Genomic DNA, 21,168 nt, shown 5'->3' on the forward strand with positions numbered 1-21,168 from the left:
AAGGTTTATATATACACTACCTTTGTGGGTCCAAAGAAGATCTATGAACAATACAACATCATGGTGTCAGAAGATCATTAAGTGCTCCTATAAAGAGGCTAAGAACACTTTCAAAGAAGATCTATTATCAATACAACAGCATGGCGTCAAAAGAGCATTAAGTGCTCCTATAAAGAGGCTAAGAACACTTTCAGACATTGTTTTGGTAAGTAACATCCTCCAAATCGAACATTACTTGATACAATCTATCAAAGGAACTTGTTTTTATGAGCCAAATACTTAGTGTTTCTATACTTTAAAATCTTGATACATTTTATAGGTATTGTCTTGGTAAACAGAACCTAGCTTGTAGCGGAAAGCTGAGGGGGCAGATAGGTCCAAATAGGACCTGATAGGAATCATCTACCAGAACAATAAGAATTCTTCCACATTTTTATCAGAGAAATTCTTGCTTTCTTTGATCTGAAGACTAGTCCGCATCAAAACTAAAAATTTGATCCATCGAATGTAGAAAGACTTGGTCCAAAAGGCCTAGTGCTCTTCGGTCTAGTTCATAGACAATCTAACCTTTAGTTTTCGAGAGTAGCATAAAGGATCATTCAACCTGAAACTATTTCGAAAGTTTCCATTTACTTCCTCCCCTAGAAAATCAAAAATCAACAGTTGTTTAATTTTTTAAAATATATTTTATTTACGTTGTATGTGTGTGGGCTTTCCATATACAATCAGATTCAGATTCATACACATATACTCGTGGGCATACGGAATTATGTAGATGAGAGTCTGCACAAGTGTTGTAGGTACCTTAGGCAATTACATATCATATTGTATCAGTAGAGACAATCTGCAGCTTAGACGGTATGTATATACTCGGTACTATATTTAGGCTTAATTACATTTACGTATCATAAACGATATCTTGTGTCCGTATGAAATGAAAAGGCTCTAGCTTAAACGGTTCGATAGAATGATGTGTGATGCGTGATAATGGGTGGAGGCCGTACAGTACAGTATATCTTATGCATATAGCGTCGTTTAAATGGTCATGAAATATGGTTATACGCGTAGTATGTACCTATAATTGATATTTGTGATAGTTTTTGTGAAGTAGGAGAATCTTGTGCGATACATTTGCTGTTGCTGTTGGAAAAGTACAGGAATTCTCGTATTCAGCGTATGTACAGTAGTAGTCGTAGAGTAGTTTATGGTGTATTTGCAATCGAATATGAGGATATGAGTGTACGAGTAGGCTACAAGTTCCTTAGGCTATAGAATACATACATACATACAATAAAGGCAATTTGTAATTCTCTTTCTATTTAGTTGTTTTTAGATCGCGTCGGGGAAGGGGTGGTCTTTAAACTACTATTTGGATACGTCATACATGTGTGTATTGCTTGTTTCAGTGTTCAAAATAAAGCTCGATTTGTTCAAACGTTTTCAAGGGATTCCCATGCGGCCATGAGATTCGTTCAATGGTAAAAGTAATGTTCAAAGGCGGAGGCAGCTTAAAAAGATGAATTAACAATAATTTAAATGTACAAATAATCACTAAATAATTGAGATTTGTTTATGTTCTACAGGAGTCTGCACAGGGTCGGGTCTAGGCGCTAAGCTTACATATAACACTTAACAGAGTGGGGCGAGAGATTCATTACCATCCTCTTTTGTTTTCATTTGTTCTCTTTTCTCCCCTCAACACAAGGCCACATGAAACATTTGAAAATTGAAATTTTCATAAACTTTTCCTCTTGGGAGGCGGGCTCCCTCAGCAGAGGTAATTAAAACTAGGGAGGGACGGGGGCTGAAAACTTGACCAAAACATGCAGAAATCAATAATTTTCTATATACTTTTTACATTCAGCTGTGGATGCTCTCTGCGGCTGTGACCATGTCTGTGGCATCCCCCATTCTTCAACGGAACAATAGCTCATCGTCGGGCTCGAACTGAAATAGTTCCGCCTTCTCCCAGTCCTATACGTCGCTCTGCTTGGCATTCGTGTTGATGATGAAGGCCCCGTTGATGTGGCCATTGGCGTGCGATTTGCCATTGTGCGGCGTGTAGAGATTCGTCAGGCCATTCTTGCCATTGGCAATCATGATGGCCGTGTGGGGCGTGCCGCCGTTCAGCTGTGCCACCAGCGGGTTCTTTGTGGCCTCCGCCGGCGGTGTGGTCAGCGGCGGCGTCACCGGCGATGGTTTGATCAGCTCCAGCTTGTCGTCTGTGGAGCCCTTCAGCGGCGACTTGACCAGTGCTCCGTTGCCCACATTACCGAGGGGCTTGCGATGGGGCAGGGCGAAGCGCAGCTTATCCCAGAACCACGGATCGCCCCACTTCAGGTAGGTGTTCATCTTGAGGTACGCCTTCAGCTCCTCGTCCAGCTTCTCCACGTCTCCGATGTCCGAGTAGATGACCACAATGATGCGGGCACGTCCCTCGTTCAGGGCCGATCTGTGGGCTGCCCGGAACTCCATGCGCGCCCACTCCGACTCGATGAAGTTCTGGCTCAGCACGATGATGGTGCGCCGCGAGTCCGCCACCGAGCGCACGATATTCTCGGGAATGAAGCCACCGACCAGCCAGTCGCGTTCATGCACACAGAGCTGGAACTTCTGGGGTCCGTGCTCCAGCTGCGGCACGAGATACTGCTCGATGAAGCTCTGGTCCTTGTGCGAGTACGAGATGAAAGCGTCGAACTTCTTGTCCTTGTCCAGCTCCTCCTCGGTGACGAACCACAGGAACATGTTGTGCGCGTACAGCCAGATCTTGATCTCCGTCTGGTATTTGTAGTACAGGGCGGCGGTGATGCCGGCCAGGAAGCCAGCCAGCGAGATGACCACAGCCATCGCAATGAAGACACCCTTCTCCTCCGGACAGATGTCGTTCGTCGAGAGCTCCGCCATTCGTGTGGGCATCTCGGCGTCCATGCAGAGCATCTCGTCGCGATCCCCGATCCTCTCGTAGTTGCTCTGCGTGAAGAGCAGCAGGGGCTTGGCCTCGCAGTTGCAGATCCACGGGTTGCTCGACAGCATCAGCGAACGTCTGGGCATCGTGCGATTGAGGAAGCCCAGCACAGTGGTGTTCAGGGCCTGCAGATGGTTGCGCCGCACATCGAGGTGCTTAAGGTTGGGCGGCAGTCGATCCACATCGATGTGGGTGAGATTGTTGCCCGCCAAATGGAGGCTGGTCACATTCGCGTAGCCGGGCGAGTGGGCCGCAGGCAGGCCGAGCAGCGTGTTGTTGTCCATATGGAGCTCCATGATGTGCAGATTTTCGTAGAGGGTCGGTAGCTCTGGGACCTTGGTGAGTTTTCCCTCGTGGCACTTGATGACCAGCGCCTTGTCGAAGGTGCGCACCCAGCAGCGGCAGCCCCGTGGACACTGCCGCTGGCCGGGCTCCTCCGCACTTCCGATCGAACAGATGAGCTCCTTGGGTGGTACCAGACGCACTGGCAGATCCTGCAGGTTGTGCGGCTGACTGCAGGTGAGTCGATCCGTGTCGAACTTGAACTGTTTCGCGTAATCCGGGACATGGGCGCCCCGCACCAGCTGCACGAACCACAGCAAGGTGCAGTCGCACACCAGCGGATTATCGTTCAGGTCCATGCGAAGGACACTCGTGGACACCTCCCCGTCGGGCATCACCGGCAGCTGCGGATAGAAGTTGATTCTGCTGATCTGATTGTGGGTGATGTTCACAAACAGATTGGACTTGGACAGAAACTGCAGGTCCTCGTAGATCAGGGAGCTGATGTTGTTGTAGCTCAGATCCAGCTCCTGCAGGTTGATCAGATTGAAGTTCCAGTCGCGATAGATGAACATGATGGAGTTGTTGCGCAGATTGAGGCTCTGGAGGCTGGCCAAATGGCTGAACGGAGAGTTGAGCTGCTCCTGCAGGATGCTGCCGAGCAGGGGCTGCTGCAAGTCGATCAGATTATGCTCCATGCTGATGTGCAACAGGGCCGTGTTGGCCGCAAAGGCATTGCTGGCAATTTTCTTTACGAGATTATTGTTCATGTTGAGGGTTTCCAGCTTCTCCAGTTTGCTGAATATGTCACTATAGAGATAGAGAGGACAGACAGAGAGAGGAACATGTTTAGTGGCAGATTAAAGAGAGAAACCTTTTGCTTGAAAACCCACCTGCTAATTTCTGTGAGCATATTCTCGGCCAGATTCAATTCCACCAACTTGGTGGTGTGCTCAAAGAACGCATCCGGCAGATACGTCAGTTTGTTGTTGCTCAAATCGAGACTCAAGAGGTTCGTCTGATGCTCCAGGAGCTTGGCTGGCAGTGTGCTCAGATAGTTGTCCCTCAGGGAGATGTTCGTGATCTCCGTGGACTGCTCCAAGAGATCACTAGGCAGTGTCTCGAGATCGCAGCGCAGGAGCAGGACCCTCAGCTCCGGCTGGTTGGCAAACAGTCGAGCGGGAAGCGTGGACAGCGGCACACGATTGTTGAGCAGACGCACCTGCCGCAGCTGCTTGTTGTGCTCGAAGAGACCCTCGGGCAGGGACCGGAAGTGGTTCGCACTCAGGTTGATCTCCGTGAGATTCGTGAGCAGCGAGAAGACATCGCGGGGCAGCTGCTCAATGCCGTTGGCATGCAGATCCACATCCACCACAGAGCTGGCGCCCTCAAAGTCGTGCTTCGTCAGGTTTTGCAGCTGATTGCTCCACAGATTCAAGTGCCGCAGCTTGGGCATCCTGCTGAAGACTCCGTGGGGCAGGTGCTTCAGGCCATTGCTCCCTAGCTCGAGGGACTCCAGGTTCTCCAGGTTGTCGAACAGATGCGCCGGAAGTTCCACTATGTTCGCCCGCAGATCGAGCCAACTGAGGTTTCGCAGATCCGCCAGGAAGTCCGCTGGAATGTACGTGAACCGCCGGGAAGTGAACCGCAGACGCTTCAGGCTCTGCAGCCGATCCAAGTGCCGACGCGTGATATTCACGCCCAGATTGTCGCTCTCGAAGATGAGCATCTTGGGGCACCTGATGCCCAGGTGCTCCAGTATGCCGGCAATCGGTGTGTGACCGGGCAATGGGCAGCGCTGGATCTGCACCCGTTCGATATCTCCGATCCTCAGTGGCGGCAGCTGTTTGTACTCGTTCGCATCCGTCAGATTGCACTCGATCTGGACATTCGAATTGGGTCGGATGGCCAGCCGGAACTTCGGGAACACATTGTAGGCGTTCGCGGGGCAGTAGATCTCGTATTCGGCCATCGAGGGGGCGCACTGGCAGGGCGAACTGACGCTCAGCTCGTTGCACTCATCCCGTCCGAAGGCCGTCTCGCCGGCCTGCCACTGCAACACCTGCAGCAGCACCACCAGCAGCACCTTGCCGGCCGCTCTCAGTCGACTCATGACGACGATGAGGTCCTGTCTCTGTGGATTTTCTTTTGCTGCAAGCAAACAAGGAGTAAGGGGAAAGCACATTATTAGCAAAGAAGGAAATGTAATTGAAGTTCTAATTAATAACTGTCAAGTTTTTGATTGAAACTTGAGGAAGGAGGCACAGCGGAGGACATTTGTCATTATCATAATGACACGACAGCAGCAACGAGTATTCGAAATGTAATGACAAGGCAGCAGGACGGGGTGCCAGGACGACTTTTGCTTAATTATATGGAGCGATGAGTAAGAGTAAAAATAAAACGCAATTTAAATGAAAGTGTTTGCTCTTTACTAAAGAAAAAACCCCTTAAAAAAAGTACAGAACCCGCTCATTAGGTGGCTGCTAAAGTCTCACCGAAATGTCGCTTTATAAAAAGACAGTTAATTAAGCGCGCGAGTCTGAATTTTTGACAGACCAGCAAAAATATTTCATTAGCAGCACACACGCCATATGTGTGTGTGTGTGCCCCTTTCTCGTTGAAAAATTAATTCCATTTAAATGTAGTCTACATTTCGGGGGTCTGAAAGGCCTTTGGAATCCCGTTGTCCTGTGCCATTACGTGCAAACACACACACACACACATGCACACAAAGGTACGCACAAACAGAGCCCCGTGTCGCAGCACCAAAGCGACACCTAGCGGCAACAGCAGGTGTATAAATAAAGCACGGACTAGAGATGACACTTTGAGTGTGTGGAAGATTTTTGTAGGTTCGTGAGTGAAAGGAAGAGCATAATCCGAAGAAAAAAGGGTTCGAAAAATCGCATTATAGGTATTCCTGAATGTGAGTTATACGGATATTCTGAAGTAAAATCGAATTGTCCAAAAGATAAGGTTTTCTTTTCGGCAGAAAATAGATTAAATAAAGACAGTATGAGAAAATGGTTTAAGAACAGCAAAATATGGGCATTAATTTTCGAAAAAGTAGTTAATTTCGTTCCTATATAGGAAATAAGAACGCAATCCAATAACTGTTAGGAAAACGTTGACTAAAATGCTAATAACCCAAAAGAAATCTACCCCGAAGTATATTTCTCTTTGCTTTTCGTTTGATACTTCATTTTCTTCAGATTCTACGTTTTAGAGAGCTTATGATCTACGAATTCCAAAGCAGATCTAAAGAAAAACTAAATCCCTCTTAGGAATACTATTATTATCATTTCCTCATGAATCGTTTCGTATGCATTTTCGTGCCCCACAAACATCCCTGCCATCTCTAAACATCACTCGCGATGAATCCCTCGACTTGCCAACGTGCATCCAGCGTGCGTGCCTTTGTGTGTGTTTGTGCGGCAAGCAATGTTGCATTTCATGGCTGGCTCACCTCGAAACCACGCCCCACCCCTGTACGCCGGCAATCCCTACCATCCCCTCTCCCCTCCGCCCGTGCGGTGTAATTACGGTCACAGAGTGTATAAAATTTTGTAAAGCGTTCTTCTTCTTCTGTTATGTACTTCTTATCCGGACGGTCCGTGCCGTCCATCCGTCCCGTTGTACCGTTGTCCCATGTGATGTCCGTGCTGGTGCTCGTATCCTGGCAGCCTCGTAACCACGTATGCATATTCTCCGTGTGGCCACTCTGCCGGTCTTTGTGCATTTAATGAATTTGTCATGCACTCGAGTGCTGCATAATACGAGATTTTGTTTAAAGCTTCGAGAACCACTTGAGCGACAGCCAGGACGAGGTGTCCTTGTTCTCCTACTCGTCTGTGTCTGTGTATTTCCTTTAAAGTATTCGCTCTACTATCTCTTTCAGATGCTGACAATCTAATTGTGCCCATTACGAACAATTTGAAAGGAATTCAATTAAAAGTTTTTCGGCTGTTGGTTGCCTTCTTGCCCGTCTGTCATTTTGGGCCCTTAGAAGGAGAACTTTAGGCCATCTATTGCATCTACCCGGCTGGAAAAAAGTTCTCTCCTCCCCTCTCTCCGGGAGGCTTTTGAATGAAATTTTGATAAGGCAATTTAATTATGCGCGCCGTAATTTGATTTCCAAATTGGTGACTTTTCCATTAATTAGAGGGCCAACAATGATGAAATTTACAGTGTCGCCTCTGGCTACTGCCGCCGGCTGTTCGCTGCCTGTTCCCTGCTGGGGCAGTGGAAAAGCGTATTGATTTTCCTGCCTTTCCTTTGGACAATTGCCTTAGTTTTGCTTTGTTAACTTGATAAATTTGATAAGCCCGCCCTGTACAGCAACAAACATATTTTGACTGTTTTAAAGGTGGTTTTGTTTTTGCTAAAGAGAAGTGCTTAAAGTCAATAGATACTCCTATACTCTAGACAAAAATGGGCTTATATTTGATTCATACTTCGGCTACATGTCATCGGCTTTTTCCATGAAATATAGAATTAATACTTTGATAGCCGAAAGATATTTTTGTCAATGTCTGATTACTATTTATACCCTGTACTCGGAGAGCGCTGGGGTCTATTATTGCCATTTCAAGATATTCAACAGCCAGAAGAAAGACTCCATTTGTCCAAATACTTGATGTATCTTGATGTCGAGGTACGTGTGCCGCCACAGAAACCCTTCCCATTGGTTTTAATCAGCATATTTCATATTTTCCGATCGAATTACCTTACCATTCAAAGCGCATCAATGCTAATGATAACTGGAGTAGCTTTTTCCTTCAATTCATTTACATTTTTATTTACATTTTCTGATTTTTGTGGCTACATATTTTTCTTATTTATTTTCTATTTATTCTTTTACCAAAACTTTGGTTTAATTTTGATAGTTTGAAGGCCAGAATGTTTACTTTTTGGTATTGAAATCTCTATATTCTTGAATAATCCTGGAATCCTTAAGCTATTAGAGGCACGTCTGCTGGCAGCAGGAGCTCATTTTGACCTCAACACCTTGTTCTAGGCCATGGCTTGTGGCACTACTCGGCAACTTCAATTTCACATAAAACTTGAAGCACTTTTCACCCAATGAGCCGCCCTCTCCTGCTGTGTTTTGCCTTTTAAATTTCTTATCTAAACTGGCTCCGGCTGGCTTTCTTCCTCCATTCAGAGTTGGCCAAGACCACCTTAGCCAACTTGGCCATTGTTGTGCTGGTCCTGGTGCTGCTGCTGGTGCTGTGGCTGTGCTGTGCTTTTGCCAAGATTTTAAACATTTATATTCACTTAGGAAAATTACTTTTCGCTTTTATGCCACGCTGGCCGTGTAAATATCCTGCAACGAGCTGGAACCTGGCTTCAATCCACACTCACAGCCACATCCACAGCCACATCCCCATTCACATTGATATCCCGGACGCGTTTGTTTATGCAATCTAATCTGTGGGCGGGTTTTGTTTGCTGACATCTTGCCTCAAGCGGAACGCGTGTGGCAAAGTGTCATTCGATCGGGAGGGACAATCAAGGGCTTTAAGTGTTTTCCCCACTCCTCCGCCTCCTCGCTCGTGGGGGATTGTATTCCTTGTGCCAAATACCTCCTTTGGCCATTAAAAATAATTGTTAATTTTCCACATGCCTACGAAATGGCTGTGGAAAATTATGGAGCCACCTTCGGGGGCGTTTCGCTCGATTTACAATTTTTCAATGTTTTAATTAGACGCTCGACGGGGGCTCGGTGCTCGGTGTCGTTAATAAAGGTTAACGAAGTTTTCCAGCCAAGCCGCTCAGATTTTTCACACATTTTCACATACAAATACACACCCACAAACCGCACACGTACACACGTACACCCACATACCATTCCTCGGTATTCGGTACTCATTCCCGGCGTAGTCGTAGAGATTCACAGACATTCCAGTTGAGTGCGCATTTTTGCACTCACATGCCCCTCCCGCGCTTCCGTTTCCGGTATGTAACGGTACTAAATTCATTAGGCACACTAAATTACAACCGCAGGCATGCTGCACAGCCACCAAAGCAGCAGCACCAGCAGCAGCAGAGTCTCAGTCTCCCATTGAGTGGAGCAGACTGGAAGTGTGGGTATCCTTTTCCTGTTACCTTGGATTTTTATTGCTCACCCAAGGAGTCGTGTGTGCGAGAGCGAAAGAGTACCCACAATGTAAGCCTTCACTGCCATTTAATATTCGTGGAATACCGCCCGCAGCGTGCTCTTGGAAAATTGGCTTTCGGGTTGCCTGCCTGCCTGCCTGCCGCAGAGAGCGTTTTATTATTGCAAGGCAGTCCCGAGCCCCGGGCCCTGGGCCACATTGCCATTTAATGGTGAACTTTTCTTAGTGCCACCAGAGTCGGGGATTAGGGCAATGCCAAAGCGTTTTTAATGGCGTTGACATATTGTTCCGTTCCTTAAATGAGAAATTTCCAAAAAACAGTGCCAGCAGCCATGGAGTGCCACACATTTACTCGTATACGCACTCGCACTCGCACTCGCACACAAACATTCATCAATCAACATGACTAATTACTACAATTTCTGCCAAACGGCAACAGTAGTAGCAAAAGCAGCAGGAGAGTCCCGTCGTCCTGTCGTCCTGCCTGCCACTCAAGAGGGAAAAAAGGAAAAACGAAAATCGTACAAGTTGTTTAACAATTTCTTATTAAAAACTTACAAATGCTTGGAGAGCGGAAAGTTCTTACACGCATCGTGAGGGTAAGCTCTTGGCCCACAAGTGTGGTTTTTTGTATCTTATTGCACCAGAAATGTTTTCATTTTTCCCCTTCGTCCTTTCCAGGGCTGTGGTGTGTGTGTGTGTGTGCCAAAGGATTTCAATTCCCCCCAAAAACTTTTGCAAGTCTTTGGGCCCTCCCCCCCACTCACCAGAGATGGCTCTAACGTTCCACTCCCATGTTTCTGGTTTTACAGACATCGACCTCCCATCTCTCGACAGAAACACTTTCGGTGCACGGAAGGCAGCTGCGAGGCATGTTTATATAGCCAGCAATACTCGTATGGGGATGTGGGCATGCGATGGGTATTGGGGTCCAATGTATTGCCAAGCAAAGCTCTGAGCAAACATCTGTGCTCCCATGATGGAAATGTGTGGAAGGACGTTGGGCGGGGTCCTTCTAAGCGGGTCTTAATATTGGAAATTGTTCAATATGTGATTGGTCATGTTGCAACTAGAGTGGCTCTGCCACCAGATACAAATGCCAGGCATTAGGCACTGCAAGGCCAGGCCAGCAGAGACAACCTTTAAGGTAGTACATACAAATTCAGTTTTGAGGTTTACGAGAGTCCAGAGTCCAAAGTCCAGTATGTGAAATTTCCACAGAATAAGGTAAAGCCCTTCCAGCTAATTATGCGCCAGAAATCGCATCCGACGGTTTAAAGCCTCTTGAATGAATTCATTAAATCCTGCCTTCATTATTTATGGCTTACACTTTCTGCAGAATTTTATGCTTAAGCATAAAGCGCATTCCACAGAACACAGGGCAGACAAGACGGACAGGTCGGACAGACGGCTGAGAACTCTGCCAGCACTACAGACAAAGTGAACGTGCAACAAGAAAGGATGTTGGAGGGCCATCAGAGCCGAAGGCTTATATACCCTGAAAGAGGGATTGTTTTGCTGGCATCTGCAGGTTTTTGGTATCTGTTTGAGTTGAAGTCTAATAGGTATATCAAACAAACATCCATTCGTCTTGGAATATTATATTGTGGTCCGATCCAGGCCCTTGCATACAGAATGTATCCTCCCTCTGAATGTTTTTGCCAGATATCTTTAAGTCTTGAAAGACCTGTTGCAGGCATGCCTTACCTCCTCCCACTGCCTAACAAACCCCTCTGAAAAATCATTCTACCCCTCGTTTCTGTGTGATTTCTGCGTAGAGTATAAAAATATCTCGAAGCTGCTTACGCGATGACGCCTCTGCTTAAGTGCAAACCGCCGCCGGCTTGGCGAATCGCTCAAGTGCAAGAGGCCACTGGAGAGAGAGAGAGAGAGAGAGAGGGAGAGGGAGAAAAATATGGAGAAATACGCAGACAGTAGAGAATGGAGTTGGGAGCCTGTGAAGTCTCGAAATTCTCTCATTTAAATGTAAAATTTCTATTAGTAAACGCATCCCGGCAGCTGCTCAAAAAGCGGACTGGAATGAATCGTGGCTCAACTTCAAAGTCAGCGACAAATCCATAAGATACTCATTCACTCATTTGGCAGAGGAGTACTCCCACTCCCAATGCCAGCAGCTGCACAGCTCGCGGAAAGTTCAAGTTGCAAGGAGGCAGCGGCGGTGGCAGCCTCAGCTGCTAAGCAGATGAAAGAAAAAGGGGTTAAGACCTGATTTGAGGCACACACAGCAAAAGGGCCTCCTCCTCACTTCAGATCTGGTTGAAAGCCAGAGCTCATTGTCTGAGAAATAGAAAGGCTGGCAAGACGATGCCGATGCAGCGAGTTTTTTTGTCTTCTTGACTTTTTTTTTGCGTTGCCAAGTCAGCGAAGAGTCACGGGGCCACGGGACAGGCGACAGGCGGCAGGAGGCAGAACTTGCCAAGTGAAAGGCTTTGTAATGTCATTTGTCTGTTAATCATGTTGTCGTCCCCAAGTTTCTGCGCAAAGTTTTAGCATAATGCGCTCGTGCCCGTGCCCGTGCCCGGGACAAATGCAGAAACTTGTTGAGCCCGGGCCTTCATCATCATCATCATCATCATCATCCAGGGAGTGGAGCCATGGACTGCGTTTCGGGGCAGGCATGCGTGACGCATTCATGTTTAATAGTCGCCCATTGTTGGGGCCAGGTCGATGATGGCCATGATGATGTTGTTGTCTGCCGCATGCCTTTGAGGTTGACCAGAACGCCGAAGCGCCTGGTGGCGCTGATTGTTGTTTGCTTTGGGGTGCCGTGGCCTCAGCGTTGTGACCATCAGGGGCTTAGGCCACTCAAATGGATACTCTGTGGTTGACTTGGCTGCCACTCCCCACTAGCCATTCCCTTGCTCACTTAGCCCACATCCTGCCTGGCCTGCCTGGCCTGCCTCATTCCTGTTGTTTAGTTTCGGTGGAAGAGCAAACATTTAACGTAAATTGATTTCCACTCTGAAGAGGATAGGATCTACTTCTAGGGAGTGGAACAAAAGGTGAAAAGAATTCTCGTTTGCTCAGCGCTTGATTATTCCACACATTCCATCATCAATCTTTAGCAGTAGAGTCCACTCGTCCACTCTTCCACTCTTCTACATCCAACTTGTCATTTCCTTAAGCCAGAGCTTACTTTTGTGCTGGTTCTGGAGCGCTCCTTAAGCGACTAAGTAAATTTATCTGCAACTTCCACACACGCACAGTCCCTCACATAAATAAACAACTGTGAGGCGTACTGCTGGTAGGCAGTCCGCAGGAATGGGAATAAAATAATAGACACCCAGTCCTCCCTTCAAGGAGGAGGAGGAGCAGGAGGAGGCATCATCGTAAATGAAAATGTCGTCCAAGCTGCACGCTCGTCCGTTCAGCGCTCATTTAAACAACATTTTATGGGCCAGCAATGCCATGAGTATATCTAAGTGGCAGTCCCAACCACCGGCCACTCATATTGTAAATAATACAGCATAATGCCCCCTGCACCAACAGTCGGCAGCGGCGGTTGCCACAACTTGCTGCGATTGCCATGGGACGCACGCGCGTACTCTTCAATTACCAACAACGAAGACGCGACATCGAAGGAGTACGACTGGCTACTGGCCTCTGGGGCTGTCTTCAATCTACTGGGACAGGTTCTACAACTACTTAATTTTTCGTATACCCAGCCCACAGGCCTGCCGACTGCCGCCTGCCGCCTGCCGCCTGCTTACTGCATTCAAACTTTTGCCGTGGCTGTCTGTCGTCTCTCTGGGCATTTTATGCTTTCTTGATTTCTATTTATTCTGCCTGTCGTTGTCGCAGTGGCAGTGGCAGTGGCAGTCGTCTTCGCCCTTGCCCGCGCTGTTTGTTTGCTGTTTTCCTGTCCGCTGCCGGCCCTCATAATTTGCGCTTTGTTTTATCCATTAATCGTTAAGCAGAAAGGGTATATTGTACAAAGGAATGAGTATGGAGAGCTTGACTCTCTAGTGGGAATATATATAGATAAAAAATGTGTAGTTCTGTGGGTCTATCGGCAGCCTGGATCATGGAGATCAGGGAAATGTTCAATACCGCCGTTAAAGATCTAGAACTGTGTCTTAAATCATTTATTTATATAGATATTATCCATTTATCGATACAAATTCATTACTGATTAAATCTTGTGGTACCAGCGACATGGCTGATACAATCTGGTATATCTTTTACAGCCAGAAGTCAAGAAAATCCGCTTCTAAAAACCTTCTGCCCCATCATCTTTTTTCCAACCATCCAATGGGCATCCCGTAGTCGTTAGCTTTCCCATTTCTGGGATTGCATGCAGTTTAATTCGCGTATCCCCAGCGTACCAGCTGCGAGTCCAGACCCTTCTTTTGTTCTTACGATTGTGCTTCAGTTCTGTCTGTTGTTTAAATGTGAGTCACGTTTAAAGTTTTCGTTTTCGTCTGCTCCGCACTCGGGGGCCTTAAATGGTATGCCACTCCATGATTATGGTGGCCCGAAGAGGAACCCCTCTCTCCCCATAGAGTATAGAACCCCATAGCCCATATATAGCGCTAATTGTGAACATTTTGCGCTTGTTATAAATAAACGCACACGACTTTGTTGGTTTTGTTGTTCTGTGCTGTTTCCAATATGGCCATCATTTTTGGCAGCTTTTGGTCTGTATTACATACAAGAAAAACCCCCCAAAAGTTGCATCTCCGTCGATAATTAAGAGACATTAGCGCTTTTGGCCTGGCGCCAGTTGTGCTCTTAGCCTTGGCGTCGACAAAGTTTTCCCGCCAGACAAAAAGCAGATGCGTAAATCACTCTGATTAGTTCTTGGGATTACTTCCAGGAGACAGTTATCTTCCAAAATTAGTTCAAATAAATACTGGTGTATGTTTTTTCGTTGAGCATACGAGTATTTCCAGTCGAAAGGACTTATCTGTGACAGGATTTAATCCCAGCTTCATATTTATATGTAAAAAATGTGGAATATTTCGGACATGCAGTCGCCACATCCGCATAAGCCCGATATTCATTTCATTTTATTTTATTCGATTTCCCGCTTGATTTTCGGGCTATTTATTGTTTTAAGGTCACTTCTCGTTAGGGCTTTGTGTTGTGTGGGCCCTTTTGGATTGCTTGGGCATTAAAAATGCATAAATATTGACGGAATCTGGCGCGGCTTTGATTAACATTTAAAACTCTCTCTCTCTGTCTCCCTCGCGAATAAGTGCTGAAATATGCGCGCATTTATGGAGACATTAACATTTATCATAGCTTTTCCAGTGGGGATCCACTGCTTAACATAAATTCGCCAATTGCCGGGCGGCGGGCCCCATGGATGGACCGGACGGACCGGACGCCATCGACCGACCGCAGTGGCGATAAATAAAGATTAAAATCTCTGTGAAATGTTCACAAAAGTGCCCTGGCACTTCATTTCAATTTATGTACACAAGTATTTATATGGCCACGCACTCTCATGCTGGAGGTCCTGCAGTGATAAATCAAAAATTGCTGCATACTTTTTGGCGGCGTACAGCAATATTGCAGAGGTCCTTCGACTGGTGTCCGGGGCCCCTTTGCGTGCATTTATTTGCATTGTTCCCACACAATAAATGCAATTTCATGTTTCAATTGCAAAAAAGCAAAACAACCGAAGGGAAAAGTCAACTTGGAGAGTCCTACAACAGGCGCCATTACTGGTAGCAAGTGAAAAATCAAAATGGCGCCCGAGCTGAAAGTAAAAACATTATGTATACGCCGAGTGGTACCGCCTATTAAAATTCACAGCGTGCCTTCCAATTTTTATGCACGCTCGTGCCCCGTCCCTCTGCGCGTACCATTTCCTTCTGGACACTTTCAGTTTTTGCTGTTGTTTGCATTTTTATGGCCATTAAATCAAAGTACAAATAAAAGAAAGTAAATAAAAAAATTTGTTACAACCTTAATAGAGGTGCGCCATGGAGTGGTGGTGCGGCAAGGGGTGGTGTGGTGCTGGCTGGCTGGCTGGCTGGCTGGCCTTTTGGTTCACAAATGAAATGAAATGCTGAAATCTTGTCATAAAAATGCGAGAATTCGTAAAGTGCACTTTATGCGCTACATTTGTGACCACCCCGCCACCACTGCCACTGCCACAGCCACTGCCACTGCCCTGGTGATGAACAGACTATGCTGCATGCCGCACGGTTGGGAAATTGCATCAAGAAAATGAACAAACAAATGGGATTGATGATGAGAGATAAGAGAGAAAAGTGTGTGCGTGAAAGGGAAATAACCCGGTGAGAGCTCTTGAGCAAAGGATCGAGGATTGAAGGCTCCGCATGTGTAATGGGATTGCTGTAAACCAACAGAAGAGGAAAATAAACGGAAGGACATGTTGCTTGAAACGATGGATATTTACTCCGAAGTGCCTCTTTAAATATTCGTATCTAATCAAAAAATTTAACATTACTAATTCTATCATTATGAAAATTCCTCGGTGACATTTTTGGCTGTTAATTTGCCTTTAATTATGCTTTAATATTTAGACCAACACACACACCCCCACTCTCTCTCCCTCCCGGCCAGCCAAATATTTAGCATAATTGTTGGCTAGAAATTCCAGGCCCCAGCCCTTGGCCAGAGCGGCGGAAAAGCTGGCTCTGGCTGCTGTGGTGACACTTGAAAACCAACCAAAAATAATTTCCTGGTAATACGCATACAATTTTCGTATATTTACATAATGTGCACTGCACATATTTTCAGTTGCAGGAGCAGTAGTCGCTCACTCTCAACCTCTCCCCCCGGGCGCCCTCTCGCTCCGCTGCATTAATTGGTTTTTCGTTTCAAATATTTTCCTGGCCAAGAAGGGTCGCTCGGCGACAGAAGTGTTGAAAACTATGCAATTTTATATGCAAATGCAAATTTAATGAGCTTTAACCCAACGACTCTGTCATGTGCATGGGCCTGGGTCCGCTTCCTGGCCCGCGCGGGTGTTAATTTTTGCTTTTCTGTTGAACATTTTTGGTTAATTTTTAATTTTAATTGCAGTCGCTTGTTCAATGTTTTATCTTATTTATTTTGCTTATTTTGTTATTGTTGCTGTGGCCGTGGCTGTATTTTGCATAATTATGCATTGGCCATTGGCTGACTGTCAACATGGCATCTGTGGCACGGCGTTTTTCCAAATAAACATTTTATTATTTATTTGACAAATACCTACATAACATAGTCGTCGTGTAGAGGTCAATGTACGATGTGGTTTTTGGTCGTTTTATGATGACTACACGGTATGCAAAAAGGATATGGGGCTTTTGGGAGACGAGTATGCTGCGATTTCTGGGTATATAAAGGGTAAAGGGCAGTGATTTGGATCAATAATAGCCATAAACAGTGCATAGATCATTCTGACTCTTCATCGTCACTGGGGATGTACTTTAACGCGTACAAATAGTTGTACAATCTTTATTAGACACAAAATAGGTTAAATATTGCAACTAAAATGAAGAAAACAATCTCCCAGGCGGCTCTTGGGACTCTTCATCGTCATTTGGGGTCCATAAATAATTGTAAAATAATTATTCTAAATCTCAGGAAACGGCTGAAGTTCTCCGCTGACTCCACACCCCCTCATCTCTCAGGCAACGCTCTCCCCTGACTACCAGGTATCGCATTGTCGTTGCACTCCACCTACAGGTTTTTTTGTTGGTTTTTTGTGGCGGGGGTGTGACATTGCATCAATTAAACTAATTGCGCATTTAAATTGGCAAATTATTGGCTCGTTCTTTAATCATAAATTATTTATTTATGCAATCAATTTGCATAAAGTCAAATAAACCGATGAGCATTGTTGCCTCTCTGTTGTTGGTCTATGGGTCAATGCCAGGAGCCCATCCCGGGCTCACGGGCTCCCAGTCTAAATGCAATTTAAATTTTGTACCGAGTTTGGCCTTTGCTTATTCTTGTGGGCGGCATTTGGAGTACAGTGCCCGAAATGCTTTCATTTTAATTTGCGGTCATCCCGCCCGCAGTCCGGGTTCGGGTTCGGGATTGGGATCGGGGTCACCGGTCACCGGTTTGGCGGCGTCACTGGTCGCTGGCAAAACCAATTAAGTGGGCTCTAAGGCTTCGGCCAACGAGAGCCGCATAGCCGGGCATAGACTACGGTTCTGGGAGCGCGTCAAATTGAAAACCATGTGCGAAATTTAAACGTTTTTTTTTCGACCTTTTTTCGGGTTTTCCAGTTTTTCATTGCCGCCGCTGCTAACTTTGTGCAAAATTTAATTAAATTCTTTAGCTCTTTGTGCCGCAGGGACGCAGAGATGCAGAGATGCAGGGATGCACTCTTAGCGCATAATTTGTCTGCCAGTTGAGTGCTGGATGCTGGATGCTGCATGCAACAAAGCGCACAAAAAAATATATATTCACACATGTATTGCCAGAGTGTTGCATACAGCTTGGGGCACAGCTCCGACTCGATTGTGTGTGCACCGCAGAAGTATATTAATAGTTGCTGTGGCGCCTCCGCTTGTCCTGTGCCACCACCACCACAGTAAGCCCTTTTCAGGCATTTTTTTAGTTGCACTTTTTGTGGCATTTGTTTTAGATGCGACGCCCATAAAAGTGCCGCCAGAAAATGTTTAAAAAGTGTTTTTCCTTATGCAACAGCCACGACAAAGTGTTTGTGGCATACACTCGCAGTGTGCGCGCCCTTTTTCATGCCCCTACTGTTGACATTTTCAAAAAAAAGTGCCTGTCACAATGCATTTTCGCATTTTGCATCCGCAAAGAGAGAAAACCATGGGCGGGGAGGAGCCCCCGAAGTGGCAATAAAACAATGAAAGTCAGAGTAGGGGAATGGCTTGGAGATACCCTGGAATATGCATATCTTAGGGCATTTCGGTGTAAAATTCATATGAATTGGTATCAAATTTGGGAAGAAACGTTTTCTTCCACTATCATTGGGAAAAGGAAAGTGTTCTGCAACACAGACTCTGTTGAAAGATGATATCGGTCTATTCCCAATCGATTGAATGATCTATGATGAGAAATAGAATACTTTATAGGCCCCTCTTCCTCTAAAAACCCATCATATCCCAGCATGGAAGGTCTATCAAATTCCGCATGTGTCTGTGTCTGTGTGCGGCTGACAGTGAGTGATAAAAGTTATGAACTCTTTGGGAAATTCGCTAAAAAATTTACAAGTGTTAGAAGCGTTATGTGTGTATGTGTGTATGGGAGTGCATATATGTATTTTCATCGTGTCATATTTTTCTTTTTTGTTTTTTTTCTGTCTAGAGAGAGCGCGCTGCGCATTTATGAAAAATAATTGCGGTTTCCATTTCTGTCGTTCGTCTTTTTTTTTTTGTTTCTGTTTGTGCCACATTTCCGGGGCCCCGGTGCGACCCTTACAACAACTCGGCGCTAAAACATATTTATTTAATGCAATTTATTTATGTTTTCCCCATTCGTCCTTTGCTCAATTAAACAGGCAACCGCAGAAAAAATTAACAAAAATCAACACCACACAAAAGAACAACAACAAAACATATCAGATTAAATGAAAACTGAGTACAAAAAGTAAATTTTGTGTAATATTTAATAACATATTTAATGATATGTAAATAATTGGATGCCAAATGAATTTTTTGCCGTTTTTTTCTTTCTTTTTTTTTTGCGTTGAATAAACTATTATTTTGTATGAATATTTATAGTCGCTGAGCGCTGTCATAATATTTATTTTCACTTACCTTTCGCCTGTCGAGCCTGTGTCGTCGCTGCTTAATGCAAAGGATGAGTGGAATCCTTGAGTCCTTTTTGGCCTGCTGCTTTCTTCTACTGACGTTGCAGGTTTTTGTACATTTTTAATGTATTTTTAAGTAATTTACTGCAACAAAAAAGCGTGAAAAATATGCAAATTAGTTGATGGTGCCACACAACAAGAGGCCGGGCGGGGGGCATGGCTGATTAGCATTTCAAATGAGTGCCGGCGGGCGGGGCGTGCCATTTCTTCAGCGACTTTTCAACTTTTAGCCAGAAAAGTGCCTGTATGCATATGTGTGTGGGTGGGGGCTTGGGTGGTGCTGTCATTATGACACTAATTATGTCATACATATGCAAAAGTAGCAAACAACCCGTGCCCGTCCGTCTTTCCTGTCTATCCGGACTTGTTCCCTTGCGGTGGGTGCCGCTCGTGGCTCAAGTGGTGTGCACATGACACGTGTGTGTAAGCCACTTAAATTTTAACGCATACCTAATGCCTATTCATGAGTCCTGCCTGCCCCACCAAAAGGGCGTGTACGCTTAATTTAATTAAGCTCCGCTGTTACTCGTACTTAGAATTTGCAATGCAAGCCATCAGCATCACCATCGCCAGACATCACCGCAAAACAATTTGCAAGTCAAGTGCGTTCTAAAGCAGACAACGACTGACTGACTGACTGACTGACTGTAAGTGTTGCAGCGATAGAGATGGGCAGATTCCAGACCAGTGCTGGATAACTGCAAGTCGTGTGGGCTTCAGTGACACGAAAGGCACGAAAGAAGGAAAAGAAGATCACATATTTCCACCGATATTTCGGTTCTACTACTGTATATCATTTAATATACATTTTAGGATAATTAAGGCATCGCAAAAGATTCATTTCATCGCTTAAAACCACCTTCTTCCAGGTTGAACATACTCTTTCCGATATCGTGCTGTTTTGTACCCTTAAAAACTCAATCCTTTTGCCCATCTCTAACCACAGCTGATGCTTGAGCTGAGCCAGAGATGGATTGCTGGTTGGGATTCCATTTGGAAGGGAACTATGCTAAAATAACAGTACTTTGCAGCCCCCCACTTGTGGCCACATGCATATTCAAATGCCTGAAATATGATTTTATTCAATTTTGCGCCACTGTTGGGGCTTTCCAGGCAATCGAATCAAACAAGAAAACAATTCAGTGGAGAGACAATCAGCTTTTATTGCAAAACTGTTTCTGTTTATTCAAGAAAATAATTAAGAACTAAGCCCCAGATTGCAAATAAATAACAAATTCAGTCGAAAGGCAGATCTCTCTCGGGGGGGTTAACAGAGGAGGACATGGCAGGACCCGGGGTCAGGTCAAGTCCTGTAATTTGATTACAAAAATCTAGAAAAGGGGAAAGATAAACTTTTCGTAAATTTACATATTTGGATATAAGCATTTTTGCGGGCCTAGTCATAAATAAGCCAAGCATCTTGTTGTATCTTTGTATCTTTTGTATTTGTATTTGTTTTTGTTTATTTTATATGCATGGCCGGGCTCCTTCCGCAATAAACTTATCAGCTCTCATCTACCACTTGTCAGGGCTCTGTCCGTCCGTCCGTCCGTCTGTCTGAGAGGCAGTCTCATATTTCTGTGAAGGCCCAAGTCCACTGCCGAAAAATGTCTAATTGCTGGTCGGTCTCATATGCCAATTGCCAGTTATCAAAACTCTGGACAACTCTTCAGGAATTCGTAATCAAATTGCTCCTTTGTGTGGCACTGGCCATAGATGGGGGGCAGGATTGGGGGAGCACAAAATTGAATGAATATAAATTTTGAGAATTTGTGGTCTGGCTCTGACATTGATTTCTCTTTGTTGGCCAATCTTCCATTGCATGTCTAATGGAGATTATCTGTTAGCCTTCGGAATGGTGCAGTTTCAGCACCTTTTCACATGCCACATCTCTGAGGTCTTCATATTTGTTGCGATTGTAATAAAACTACACTGCTTGGGCATTTACCTGCATGCCACTTCCTCTAGTATATTCCTGGGTTCTTCTCCAGGGCTGCCTCATCAAATACTTCCCTCAATTAAGCTTC

General features: G+C 45.5%; 1 protein-coding gene across 1 annotated transcript; it reads right to left on the reverse strand.

Annotated features, from left to right (window-relative positions):
* Positions 1–854: 854 nt before the first annotated feature.
* On the reverse strand, positions 855–19,225 carry LOC108156263 (protein toll). The gene is made up of 3 exons (XM_017287626.2): positions 19,089–19,225; positions 4,141–5,398; positions 855–4,057 (listed from the first exon to the last, which is right to left on the reverse strand). Exons 2-3 carry the CDS (start codon positions 5,358–5,360, stop codon positions 1,975–1,977), a joined length of 3,303 nt encoding a protein of 1,100 aa, XP_017143115.1. The 5' UTR covers positions 5,361–5,398; positions 19,089–19,225; the 3' UTR covers positions 855–1,974.
* Positions 19,226–21,168: the final 1,943 nt, after the last annotated feature.

This window comes from Drosophila miranda, chromosome 2, assembly GCF_003369915.1.
Source record: "Drosophila miranda strain MSH22 chromosome 2, D.miranda_PacBio2.1, whole genome shotgun sequence".
NCBI classification, from domain to species: Eukaryota; Metazoa; Arthropoda; class Insecta; order Diptera; family Drosophilidae; genus Drosophila; species Drosophila miranda.